This window comes from Epinephelus lanceolatus, chromosome 15 (assembly GCF_041903045.1).
Source record: "Epinephelus lanceolatus isolate andai-2023 chromosome 15, ASM4190304v1, whole genome shotgun sequence".
Taxonomy (NCBI): Eukaryota; Metazoa; Chordata; class Actinopteri; order Perciformes; family Serranidae; genus Epinephelus; species Epinephelus lanceolatus.
The window spans coordinates 39,392,665-39,407,141 of record NC_135748.1 but is presented as its reverse complement, the minus strand read 5'-3'; the positions used below and the strand labels follow the sequence as shown (position 1 = coordinate 39,407,141).

General features: G+C 42.6%; 1 protein-coding gene across 6 annotated transcripts in view; it reads left to right on the top strand.

The window, feature by feature from the left end:
* Window positions 1-14,477, top strand: part of mgaa (MAX dimerization protein MGA a) — a 44,386-nt gene that overhangs the window by 2,163 nt on the left and 27,746 nt on the right. For 4 of the 6 annotated variants that reach the window (XM_078175341.1, XM_078175342.1, XM_078175343.1 and 1 more), the window contains exons 2-5: window positions 2,682-3,865; window positions 8,657-10,505; window positions 12,169-12,274; window positions 12,674-12,784. In XM_078175341.1, the coding sequence (XP_078031467.1) occupies window positions 2,757-3,865; window positions 8,657-10,505; window positions 12,169-12,274; window positions 12,674-12,784 (3,175 nt within the window). In that variant the 5' untranslated portion in view covers window positions 2,682-2,756. The remainder of the gene's footprint in view (window positions 1-2,681; window positions 3,866-8,656; window positions 10,506-12,168; window positions 12,275-12,673; window positions 12,785-14,477) is intronic. The other 2 variants (XM_078175340.1, XM_078175339.1) reach the window with 2 other exon arrangements.

Below are 14,477 nucleotides of genomic sequence, written 5' to 3'. Positions count from 1 at the left end.
CTTCCTCCCACTGTGCAACAATGAAGTCAAAACATCTTGCATACGGCACTGCGCAGTGTCGATCTCTGTGGTCTTGACTTCCTGCCCGTTCACCCATCCAACCAGTCATGAGCAGAGCCATTGATTGCAAGTGCACCAGTTGGCACACACAGCTGTCAATCTTGTTGTCACATCCCAAAAAAACAAATTTATCAGAAAAATTAACACTTGAACAAACATCAGTGTGACAACTTGAAATGACAGAAATCACCTTAAGAAAAAAATATCATGTACTTTGACTTTTTTGTTTGGCCAATGTCCCTTCCACTAACATTTATGGATCACGTTTATGACCTGTACAGCAGCCAGCCACCAGGGAGCAATTGAGATGTTTTGGCTTCATAGATAAAGACAACACAGGTTTTGATTTATAATTCAGCGCCAGATTCATCAGTGATATATCAGTTCACATTAGCTGTGTTTACACAGTTATTGCGCTATAGGGCCACTACCACCATGCCTGTCCGAAGCTGTTTATAAACAATAACAATGGTAGTAACACGACAATAACAATTATTGACCAACTGTTATATGACTGATCTTGTCCTCTGCTCAGAGGGTAAGCAGCTCCCAAAGCTCATTGTTTTCCCAATTTGTGGACATTTTCGGCTGCTGTTCTTCCTCTTGGAGTTAGCTGCTAACTGCTACTAACTACTTTATAAATCTCCCACATTGGATTGTACACATAACATGTTGTCAAAACATCACAACTGTGCCACCCATGATGCTGTCCTGCTGGCTGTCCTAATACGTACATTGTTTCTGTGCTGTTACTACCTCTTGTCGCGGCTTAAAGGCGAGACAACTCTGTCCCCTCCTTTCCACGTTGTACCTTATACAGAATGGTGTGGTGGCATAACAGAGCAATACCATGGAGAAGCAGTGTAAAAGGGGCTTTAGTCTCATTACTTAAAAGAAGACTACTGCCATGCAATCAATAGACAAAGTAATCGTGTTTACGTTCTTTCATGGTTTTGCTATTTGTTAAAAGCAGCACATTACTGATTATTTCTTCAAGTAGCTTGATTTTTTTTTTTTTTTTTTCAGTCTTTACAATTGTTATTGTCATCAGAAACTTTATGGAGAAAACAAAGGCTGATCAAGCTGACCAATCACAGTTTGTATTGTCTTCATGTAGCATCTCTCTGCCATAGCCCGGACAAGTTAGCTCTTTGAGGAGACACATATCATCTACAGTTTGCTTAAGTGGCTACTCGTATGGTCTCTTGCTACACCATAACTCTCACACTAACAACTACAAATCCCTTTTAAGGGCTCTGAATATGTTAAAACTGATTTCACAACTGAGATCCACATACCAAACGGAGGAACAAACACAGTATATCAACCAAATACTATTGATAATATAGCCCTATAATATGGCTATGGCCTTCTGTTGCTCTGTGTTGAAGAACTTTGTGGTTATCATTATTAGAAACAGATCAAAGCAAGGTTCCCGCAGACAAAACACTACGGCTGTAGTCAACCAAGGAAAATCTTGGTCAACTGAAGTTGTACATAATCTTCAACTAACCCGTTAGTCGTGGGGGGAAAAAAATCTGCACGTTATTTTCACTTCTGTAGTGGTGTGTCTGTGTCACTCTGCAGTTACACTTCCAAAATGCTAGTCAGCGGTGGAGGACTGTGTTAAGTGCTGTAAAGTTTAGTTGATTCAAAACACACATTAAATATGGCTTAATAGAGACAATGTCAAACAAAAGTATGCAAATTGGCTTCACTATAAATCGCAGAATTGAGAGACAAACACTTGTCTTTATCTGGACACATTTCCCCCACCAATACAATATGCTAACGTTATTAGCACAAGTCTATGGTATTTTACATTGTATAAATTAGCCTAGTGGCTAGCGGTCTTTCGCACTTCTCATATAAAACCAGGGACAGCAGCAAAATTTAATAAAGGTAACGGCACACTATTTGGCTCCATTACAGCTCACAAGGTTCACTGCCAAAACAACTGTCTTATACTAAACACGTTTTCCAAGCAAATATGCTAATGTTCTTAGTGCCAGCCTATGGCATTTTACATTGTATAAATTAGCCTGGCGGTGAGTGGAGATTTCTTCTGTTCATATGAAGCCAGGATAAATCCCTAAGTATAAATCCCGAAATGATAGATCACACACGAGACTTAAAATGCTATTTTAGTGGAGGCTTTACTGTCTTCACAATTTGTTGTTTCTTATCTGTGAACCAAAAGTACAAGCTTTGTTTCCACTGAGGGAAATGGTGTCAGTATACAATACAGAAACAGACAGGAGGCCTGCGTCACCGCGACACTGAGCATAGGGTGGGCGAGTTCAATGTTGTGTAAACAAAGGGGGTGTTTTCACATTTTCACAGGTAACTTAGCCTGTCCCTTCTGCCGCAGGAAATAATGGATTAATCCTGGAAAGCTATTAATGTAGCACTTTTCTCCTTATGAAAGTAACACGGCGATTATTCGACCAATGAGAATTTGGTCAGATGAGAGCATATCGACCAAATAATCAACCAGCCCTACAAAAAACCACAAAAATAAGCACTATAAGAATAAAAACGTGACATTTTTGTCTTGCGTTTGTTGTTTTGATGGCATGCACTATGCCAAATGAATAAACTTTATTGTTTTTGTTTTTCAGGATGCTGTCTTGAACCATCGTACATGTGTATAAAAAGCAGGACCCTCCTGCCCTTTAGATGTCTGGGGCCTGTTCATGGCTTCTAAGAAGAAGCAGAAAGGAATGGTGTTCCATCAGGAAGGGGCTACCACCCCTGCAGCGGCACTGGCCGCAGACCATCCAACGGCCCGCTTTGTTGTTCCTAAACCAGGGAAGGCAAGTGAAGGTGGGATGGAACGAAGCACCTGTGTAACCAATGAAGAGACAGGTATGAAGGGGAAACCCAATATGTACCCATCGAAAGAGTCCATCAGGACATCTGGTGGACTTCCCGCTGCAAAACATTCCACCAGTTTAAACCCTCAGCTGGACAACCTGTCACCTGATAGCATCTGCAATGGCATCAGAGTGACACTGGACAACAACAGCATGTGGAACGAGTTTTTCAGATGCAAAACGGAGATGATTCTGACTCAGCAAGGCAGCAGGATGTTCCCCTATTGCCGCTTTCGCATCTCTGGCTTGCAGTCCTCCAAGAAATACTCTCTGATCATGGACATTCAACCTTTGGACAACAGTCGTTACAAGTGGACTGGCAAGAGCTGGCAAGTTGCTGGAAGGGCAGAGTGCCATGTTAAGTGTCAACCATTCGCTCATCCAGAGTCCCCGTCAACAGGTCAACACTGGATGCAGAATCCAGTGTCCTTTTACAAACTGAAGCTCACTAACAACATCTCAGATCAAGAGGGGAACACCATCCTGCACCCTATGCACCGCTACTTACCACGGCTGCACGTGGTCCAAACTGATAAAGCTGCTAAAGACATAAAACTAAACAATCCCAATGTTGTTACATTCACTTTCCCCCAAACTGAATTTATGGCAGTCATTGCTTACCAGAACTCACGGTTTTCTCAGCTTAAAGTTGACTACAACCCATTTGCTAAAGGACTGAAGGAGGAGGGCTCTAGTTCGTTGGGCCTAAAGCTTAAATTGAACTCTGGCAAAGACTTGCACAAAGAAGGAGGCACAACAACCACTGAGCAACATCCTGTGAAGAAGAGCTTGAAGTCTTTGCTCGCAAACCATAAACCTAGAAGCTCAAAAGCAGTGGACGAGAAGCCTTCATGGTCAGCTGACCTCCAGAAAAACTCCACCACAAACAAAGATCAGTCAGCTGCCAATGTCACTGGGGAATGTTTGCGGTAAGAGATCTACTTTGACAATGAAGATGGCATGCTCTTCAAATTCCTTTGTACCAAATCTAAAGTTTGCAATGGAGAACAAGAATGAAGACCCACTAAATGTCCATCGCCATAATTCGGAATACATTGAAGCAGTGGTGTAGCGGAGGGTATATGCAGTTATATGGAAATGCCCACTTTTTTCTGGCAGTTTACAGTATACCCACCTATCAGCCAAAAAGCCGTTTAAAAATATAGGACAGCAGACCCACTTCCTCCTCAGTAATCTACCCACCTACCAAGTATTACTCCTGCATCATCAACTACCATTACACCACTTCTTTGAAGTATTTCTTCATGGCAATGCCCCCTATAACTTGATAGTATTTTGTTAGCTACTTCATCGCTTGTTCTTTGATTACTCTTTACCATAAGTGGCTCCATATATCATAGACCATCTACTCAATCAGTGCCCTGTGTTTCTGTTTTAGCATAGGTTTGGATTGGTGTCTTCATAATATACAACTTTGCACTATGATGGGTATCTTTGCATGTCCTTACAAAGGCCATGTTCAAAGGCCCACTTTCAGCCCGCACGCTTCAGTGTCAAACAAATGATCAAGCGGAAGTTTACACACGGGTGTGAGGCAGCTGAAAAAGTAGTTCCACGATTGAGATGAATAATGAAAACACAGATGGAAACCACAGTTTGCCACGATTTTTATGTCAAAACATCAAGGAACACCACTGACCACTTGGTGAGTTTCATGGCTTTGAAAACGAACGTTTAGGGTGGTTTTAGGACAGGTTCACACATGACCATATGCAGCAGTGTTAAGCCAGGCAGGGCAAAGCCAAATTCTCAGAAAATGAGCAGTCGTCACTATTTTGGTCTTAGCCACTCTTTTTCATCATAAACAACCCAGAAATGGGGCCCAAAGTGCAAAATACCAGACTTCTCCTTTAAAGGGCCAGTGTGTAATATTTGGCATGGTTTATTGTCAAATCTGAATCTGAATCTGAATATTCTACCCATTAATATGTTTATATAAGTGTATAATCGCTATAAAATAAAATTTGTTTGGTTTTCGTAGCCTTATAATTATGCTTTTATATATATATACAGTACAGGCCAAAAGTTTGGACACACCTTCTCATTCAATGCGTTTTCTTTATTTTCATGACTATTTACATTGTAGATTCTCACTGAAGGCATCAAAACTATGAATGAACACATGTGGAGTTATGTACTTAACAAAAAAAGGTGAAATAACTGAAAACATGTTTTATATTCTAGTTTCTTCAAAATAGCCACCCTTTGCTCTGATTACTGCTTTGCACACTCTTGGCATTCTCTCCATGAGCTTCAAGAGGTAGTCACCTGAAATGGTTTTCCAACAGTCTTGAAGGAGTTCCCAGAGGTGTTTAGCACTTGTTGGCCCCTTTGCCTTCACTCTGCGGTCCAGCTCACCCCAAACCATCTGGATTGGGTTCAGGTCCGGTGACTGTGGAGGCCAGGTCATCTGCCGCAGCACTCCATCACTCTCCTTCTTGGTCAAATAGCCCTTACACAGCCTGGAGGTGTGTTTGGGGTCATTGTCCTGTTGAAAAATAAATGATCGTCCAACTAAACGCAAACCGGATGGGATGGCATGTCGCTGCAGGATGCTGTGGTAGCCATGCTGGTTCAGTGTGCCTTCAATTTTGAATAAATCCCCAACAGTGTCACCAGCAAAACACCCCCACACCATCACACCTCCTCCTCCATGCTTCACAGTGGGAACCAGGCATGTGGAATCCATCCGTTCACCTTTTCTGCGTCTCACAAAGACACGGCGGTTGGAACCAAAGATCTCAAATTTGGACTCATCAGACCAAAGCACAGATTTCCACTGGTCTAATGTCCATTCCTTGTGTTTCTTGGCCCAAACAAATCTCTTCTGCTTGTTGCCTCTCCTTAGCAGTGGTTTCCTAGCAGCTATTTGACCATGAAGGCCTGATTGGCACAGTCTCCTCTTAACAGTTGTTCTAGAGATGGGTCTGCTGCTAGAACTCTGTGTGGCATTCATCTGGTCTCTGATCTGAGCTGCTGTTAACTTGCGATTTCTGAGGCTGGTGACTCGGATGAACTTATCCTCAGAAGCAGAGGTGACTCTTGGTCTTCCTTTCCTGGGTCGGTCCTCGTGTGCCAGTTTCGTTGTAGCGCTTGATGGTTTTTGCGACTCCACTTAGGGACACATTTAAAGTTTTTGCAATTTTCCGGACTGACTGACCTTCATTTCTTAAAGTAATGATGGCCACTCGTTTTTCTTTAGTTAGCTGATTGGTTCTTGCCATAATATGAATTTTAACAGTTGTCCAATAGGGCTGTCGGCTGTGTATTAACCTGACTTCTGCACAACACAACTGATGGTCCCAACCCCATTGATAAAGCAAGAAATTCCACTAATTAACCCTGATAAGGCACACCTGTGAAGTGGAAACCATTTCAGGTGACTACCTCTTGAAGCTCATGGAGAGAATGCCAAGAGTGTGCAAAGCAGTAATCAGAGCAAAGGGTGGCTATTTTGAAGAAACTAGAATATAAAACATGTTTTCAGTTATTTCACCTTTTTTTGTTAAGTACATAACTCCACATGTGTTCATTCATAGTTTTGATGCCTTCAGTGAGAATCTACAATGTAAATAGTCATGAAAATAAAGAAAACGCATTGAATGAGAAGGTGTGTCCAAACTTTTGACCTGTACTGTATATATATATATATATATATATACACATATATATATATAGCAAGGGCCTTGCTTTAGAGAGGTCGCCATCTTGCGCTGCCATGTATGTAAGGCAGACCGAGCGGACAATCCAGCCAGCCAGAGAACGTGTTTCGCGTGTATAAATGAACCAACGAAGACAGCGGAAGGAAGGAAGAAGGAGGAGGAAACAGCAGAGTGTTAGTAGTTCCTCGATAGAGAGTAGTGAAAAGTTTTTTTTAGTTATAAAGTTTGCGAATGGACCACACTTACCACGCAACAGGAGAGAATGAACTCCCCAACAATGGTAGCACCGAATCCCATTCTGTGCAGCCAAATGGGAGCAAAGGATTCAGCCTCTCGTCTCGCCCGCTCAGCATCCAAGTTCCTCATCTGTATGCTCCGGCTCAAACAGGTATGGCTCTGGGTCTGTGTCCGCTACAAGAAACTCTTCAAAATCATGTTCAAAGTCGTCCATTGCAGCTACTATAGTCCGGAGATATTGCTAGGCTAAATAAACAGTTGAGCTCTGTTTACAGGCTACGCTGTCAGTCAGTGTGCGGGCTGGAGATTGGTGGAGCAGAGAGGGGAGGGGGTACCCGCTTGGTATTGTAAATGAGTATGTGTGTATGGAGTGTGTGTGTTACGCTAGGCAGAGTTTGGGACGGAGTCTTTTACCCCCTGGAGTGTTACCGGAGTTTTTGGAGTACTCAAATAAACGGGCCTTTTCCCCGAATGCTCCTCTGGTCTCCTGCGCATGAGGGATTCATTACAATATCGTAACATGGCTTAGATTACTAAATAAACATTTACCTCGTCGCTAGATAGACCTACTCCTGAAAAACTCGTGTCTGCGCAAGGCTTTTTGTCCCTACGAGGCCACCTTCATTTACCTGACGGGAAGGGTGAGCGAGTGAGCCTTGCAATCTAGAATTTGACCACTGATGTCACTGTTTTCAACGGTTTTCAACCCATTTTACACAGTGGCCCTTTAAGGTTCTCCATTGTGTCTATTTACTGAGTCACGTTTCCTGTGTTGTGTTAGATATGATCACACTGCTTACGTCGTTGAAGGGGCCATTACCATCTGGCAATGATCATGCCTACATTTAAGAGTACTGGCTGTGGTGGAAGTGCAAAACAGATCCAGGGTTTAGGTACTATCCATATGGGTTATGTTCAGGTATTAAGGGTACTTTAACAAATTCTTTGACTGAAACATGCCTTTTGTGTGAATGAGGGGTAGTACTTGTTGTGACAACAGACATTAGCCAGATGTGGGAAACTTGGCTGGGATGGATGGGGGTATAAAGTTGCAGCATTAATGTGTTGACTTAATAATCTATTGTGTTGTTACTCATGAGTCTAGTGGATGGCATGTCATAATTAAGCTCTGGAGTATATCATGACATAAATCAATACATTTACATGACATAAGAGAATATTGATTTATTGTGCTAGTCCGACTAAAACCAGACTTTCAAAATACATGTAAACATGTTGGTCTGACTGATATTGTACTAAATCAGATTTCTCAAAGTCAGACTAACGCACCCATATCAGATCCAAACTGGCTTAGGTGATCTCCGCATGCTCCGCAGCGTTCGGCCCGGGCGTTGACCTGGAAGTCGAATAGCATTAAATGCGTAACAGAAGAAAAAGCTGGTTACAACATGGCGAAATCTACATCCAAAGCCATGCATTTTTGGACAAATGAAATGTACAGAGCTGTAAAGTTGTTCACCATGGTACCAGTTTGCCGCAAGCTAACCGTAGCTAACTTGTTTGTTGATTGTTTTGTATGTGACGTAATAGGTCAACTGGAAAAAGTGTCCAGTACTAAAAAGCTGAAAGGGGGCATATATCCACCTGTCAGACATACTTTGGTCAATAAATCAATTCCCCTCCCATGCTTGTATCCTGGGACAAGGACAGTAGTCCAATTAAATGGCCTAGTCAAGCTATAACCACAGCTCGACTTAACTGTGCATGTAAACGTAATGAATGATGCTCAATAACACTGATGGTACTAATGTGATGTTTTTATTGTTTGATTTCCTTCAGCAGTAATTCACACCCAGCTCAGAAATTATTTTCTGAACTGATCCGGGAGGCTCACGTTTCACTGCATAGATGTGACATGGAGGAGCTGGGATTCACTAACAGCACGTCTCACAGAACTGAGCGAACCAACACTAAAACCACAGCTTTGAAAAGCAATGGACAAGATAATCCCAAAAAGGACAGCATATCTGTCAAAACACAAAGCAAAACATCACCTGCAAAGAAGGGTGAAGTTGTTGTATCAGAGAGGAAAGTTAAGGGAGATAAGGACCTTTTGAATTCATTGAATTGCAAAGACAATGTTGGGACAGTTCTAAAGTCTGAAGTCAATAATGTTGCTGCTCCAGCAGTGTCCCAGAACTCCTCTGGTGACTCAGACCAACAATGTAAGACTGAAGCTCCATCAGAGGTGAAAGTAAAGCAACATAAACGGCCAGCGCCTCTGCCTCTGCCAGCTCTTGCTCTTTTTTTGAAGCAGCATTCAGCAAAATCTAAAGTAGCCAAGAGCAAGCTGGACTCTTCTCCTGCAGCACTCCCATCGGAATCTCTGTCTGATTCACAGAGTTCTGCTGCAAATCCTGCATGTTCGCCTTCTGATCAAGACCGCAAAGCAGCTGGTCCATGGAAGGACCTAACTGGATATATCACAAAGTCCAACAACCAGGACTCTGGACATGCTGCTGCACTTCCTAGACCAGATGAAATGGTTTTGAATCAGCCTTCCAGTCCATTTTGTCCTGTTGCCACTACAGACCGAAAGGGACAAAGAACTAATTTCTTGGACTCTGTTTCAGTTGCTGAAAGCACAGGCTCAGAGCTTGCAGTACAAGATGGTACACCAGTGTTACCCAACTCAGATCAGCCATCTTGTACCCTTGGGACATCTGTATCCACCATTTCCTCAACTCTTGCTACCTCTTCTACATCTTTCATTTTGTCACCAACCCTCGACACAGTGTTACCTGCCCCAAACTCACCACAAACACCAACCATCACTGAGTCTTCCACACTACCTTCAGACTCACCAACTATGAAGTCTGATTCTTTGCTACCTGACCCAGAGTGTTCTTCATTTGGCTTTGAGCCTTTGTCCCCTGCAAGCTCTCCAGAACCCTTACCTTCCCTGCCCATCTTGTTAGCTCTAGATCTTGACTCCACTACTTCTGAACCACCTCCAAAAGCAGTATCTCCCAAAGAGTTGCAGCAAAGTGAAGACTCTGCTGCCTCTGTGTTTAAATGGCACACAGTGTTACCTCAAAGTAGGCCGTACATGGACACTTCATTCACAACATTTCAACCTACAACACAGACTCTTCCTTTAGAGTCTGTTCCGTCACCTTTGTTGCCTTCCCAGTCTCCTTCCCACTCTGAACCACAGACTCTCGACACCTCCACATCCACATCCACACCTCCCCCTGATTCTGCTCCATCATTTCAAGAAAATGAATCCCTGCCCTTCCCTGCAGAGCTGTCCCCCCTTGCACTTCACTTGCCGCTGTCTCCAACCTTTTCTTCATTAGATGGAGATGCATTGTCACCCACGCCTTCAATCGCAGACCTTGTGCACTTTTTCTCCACCGAAGATGACTTTGGGATGGAGGTGGAGTTTTCAAACACAGAGGCAGTAGCTGCTCCCTGCCCACCTCCAAGTGCAGTAGAGGCAAATACACGCAAGCCTTCTCAGCAGGTGCAACCAGCCAAAAAACCCTGCAAGGGCAAAAAGAAGTCCCAGCGGCAAAAGCTTGCCAAGACAGATGTAGATCAGAACATGGATGTTGCCACCTACACTAACATGAGGCCTAACTTGGAGGAAGTTGAGGAACAGTTATTTATCTCATTCACCTCAAAGGTAAAATGAAATAAAATATAATCTGTTTTCATGTGACACAATAATTTATCTGTAGCACATTAGTAAAGGCATACTACGCAGGATTATCCTAAAAAACTATATATTAACACATAAAAAGTACTCTCTCAGTTTATGATCATACCCACAGGAACAAATTTTTGCTTAGGGGTTCTGCACAGTATAAATGTGCGCACATCACTATATATGTTTAAGGCGGCTGCCAGCTGCAGACCACTGTTCAAGACCAACAAGCAACTACACTGTTTTTTTTAAAGCAGGATATCGGGGGCATTATCAGCCATGATTGTACCACCAAAAGTGGGTATTTTAAGCCAAACCAATCTTTTCCTATCATTAACCCCAGCATTGTTGAAAGGTAAAGTTTCAACATATTCATTAATGAGGTAAAAATGTCAAATATCTGTGCTTTGCAGATATGAACAATTTGATCATTTATTCTGGCAATTATGATGAGGAGCTACAGGAATGTGCGCACTCTTTCCTCAGACAGTTTCTCTCTGGACTGCGTGTGCCAAAATTTCAAAATATTTCTTTTTCAATGGTGGTGGACATCCAGTTGTCGGTTTGCTGCAGCCACTCCTATATCCTGGGCAAAACATAATATTACGTCCGCTTATCATCTGCTCCATCATTAGATGCAATAAAGCTCTATCCCAATGGATATGCCCCTGCAGCTGAAGTTCCCTTCGTCCAAGATATTTTATGAATCTAAGGGTGCTTTCACACCTGCTCTGTTTGGTTTGATTCAGTCAAACTCAAGTTTGTTTGCCCCCTCAGTGCGGTTTGCTTGGGCAGGTGTGAACACGGCAATCACACTCAGGTGTGCACCAAAACAACCAGACTGAGACCTTCTTGAAGAGGTGGTCTCAGTCTGGTTACAAATGAACTCTGGTGCGGTTCGTTTGTGGTGAGAAGGTGTTCCGACCTGGATCTGAACCAACTGCAGTCACATGACACATTGTTTGGGATAAACATGAGCATGTTACAGTCCTGGAGGATTATTAATGTGCACCTCCTCCTGTACTGCCTTAATATGCACATTCAGCACATCCAATGCATCAAAACATTGTTTTCTAGTTGGAGCCGCGCCTCGTTTTCAAACTGTATGGTTTGACTAAAATGAACAATGACAGCAATATAGTCCACGATGAGCAGCACTAAAATCAACCTGCGTAGTTGTCCCTCCATTGTGAAATTAAAAAGTGTTGCATTTATCTTCCAAGTGTACTCTTTTTCAACGTTTTGTTTACTTCCTGGATTTTTCCAACATGGAAATTCTGACCAATCAAGAGCAGCTTTCTCGCTCAAGGCATTTGATCTGGTCCGCTTGTAAATGCTGCTGTGAGAACACGAACCAACGTCTGCCGTGAATCATTATTTATCTAGGAACTGTAAAGAAATGAAAGTAATGCTAACAAGGCTAAGAGTCAGAATTTTTTCATCTTCTGCAGGAAGTCTGAAAGATTAATAAATTGTCTAATTGTAAATACCGCAGCTTTATGGTCAACATATTTTTCATTCTGTCTAGGCATTTCCTTTTGTGAGGTGTTACGAACATCAGAGCTTTTGACTGATAGTCTTGTTTCTAATAAAGCATCTTACTCAATGTACTCATACAGAAAATCCAAAACTCATATTTCAGGAGGCCCTCAAACTTCACATTGCGGACTCCTCTGTTGGAACGGTCTCACAGCCTCAGACGACACCTGAATGTCAACTGCAAGAAACTGCTGACGCATCTGAGAATGGTAACGGTCATGCTAGTACAGTTAACAGGAAGAAGAGGCTAATGCTTAGTTAGCAGGATGTTGTTCTTATATTAACTCACACTGGTTAGCCACAGATAACTACTAATATCATCACCTAGCATTTTTAGCTACCGTGACATGAACTAGAATCAAACAGCTAGTGTAGCCTATTATAAGATATGCTAATTTTTTTGTAGCAGATATTAAGTCAATAGCTAAAAACCTAATACAACACTGATGATGTAGCGCCCTTTTGGCCCGACCTGGAAGCACTCTTCAGCCTGCCCTCACTGTTTGAGCTAAGCTAAGCTAACCACATCCTGGACAATGCAGCAAGCTCAAACCGGTGTGATGTGATGTTTAATGGAGAGTGGATGTGATGAGGTTGTTTGTCTTCAGTAGAGACAGCAGAGAGTTTGGAGGAGAAGATCGCTGCATACGAGAAGATTCTTCTGAGAGACTTGAAGCTGATGAGACACAGACAAGTGATCCATCCTGTGCTGCAGGAAGGTATGTTCAACTGTAGTCAGAGAAATGCTGAAAATACCATCATTTTAATGTTCGTATTCCACGTTAAGGGCAGAGAGCAGAAAGTACAGACAGTAAAGTTATTTCAAGGTTCAGACAGGTTGTTGACATGTTGTAATACATTCAGGGCTGAATTCACAAAAGGATTGCGTGGCTTTTGCGGCCGCTAAACCGGTAAAAATGGAGCAAACAGATACCGTCTAATTCACAAAGCATGCGCTGAGGGTGAAATGCTCCACTAACTGCGCTGCCAAGCAGATTGCGTCTCGGTGCTCCGGTGTTATTTGCCTGTATTTAAATGAGGTAATATGCATATATTTGGCGCAAAAATTGCCTCTTTCTATGCAAATGAGCCTCATTGATAAACAACGTCTAATTCACTAACACCAGCGCTAATAGCCACACGCAGTTTGAGTGAAGTAAATAACATCTTTAGAAAGCTGGTGCAAACTGGGTGCTCCTCTGTGGAAGCCTCTCGCCCAGACTTTCCAGTGATTGTGGCAGCAGTAATCGTCTGTTAAATCAGTCTGTAAATAATATTTTGACGTTATTATTATTATTATAATCATTATTACTTTAATGGCATCCGAAGATACTGATGCGTTGAACAGGTGATAGTCTGCGGTCGTTCTCAAAATGCACTTCTGTCACGCACTTCAAAAGGATCTTTAGATAATTTATTTTACGAAATGGGGGAAACAAACGTGAACAAAAACGGTTCCATAATTCATATTAAATTCAAAAGATAATGAAAAAACAGCTACAAGTGAGAGGGAATAGTGATAAAGTGGTCAAACTTGGTCAAATCCACAGCCTCAACCCATCCGACACTGTTAGACTGACTCACCAGCAGACATCACTACATGAGGGTATACAGTATTCAGTACTTTGCCAAACAAAGTCTGCCATTGTTCTGCCATGGTGTTCTTGGCGCAAAGCCAAATCAGGGGCAAACTGCACTCAGCTGGCAAACTTTGTGGGCGTGTTTGCGCTGGTATATCATTAGCGCAATATCCTTTGTGAATAGGACGTTAAGACGGAGCAAACTGCGGGTGCAAGTGAAGTGCAATTCAAGTTGCTATCAGCGGCCGCAGTTCATTCTTTGTGAATTCGGTCCTCAGTTTTAACTGATTATTTCAGCAGCTGCCATAGAACTTAACTACAAAATATGAAGTTGTACTCTGACTTTGGACACTTTACAGCACACTACATCCCTCTGTCCTTGGATAAGCACAAATGTAAGGAACTGAGTCCCTTTCAGCCCATTCAGAATGGACCTGCTACCCACATTTGGACTGCGACCTACAAGTTGGGAACCAATGTGATGGTTTATGTGCATGACATTATTAATTAAAAGTGTATACTAATAGTGGGAGTATGTCTAATAATGATAGCAGCAGTATTAGGCATCAGGCAGGAGCCCGGCAGCAGCGTAACCACGACCCATGATCTAAGTGCAACTGTGATCCATAAGAACTTGCGAGACAAGGGGGCACAAAGGAGCCGAGAAAAAATTAGTAACGTGCATTAATAGAACGTGAATGTTTGCAGATAAAGAGAGAGTGAGCAGGAGAATGGAGCTTGTTGTGTCATAGGTAGTCCCCCAGCAAAATAGGCCTATACCAGCCTTACTAGGGGCTGGTCAATGGTAAGCCTGAGCCAGCCCTGACTATAA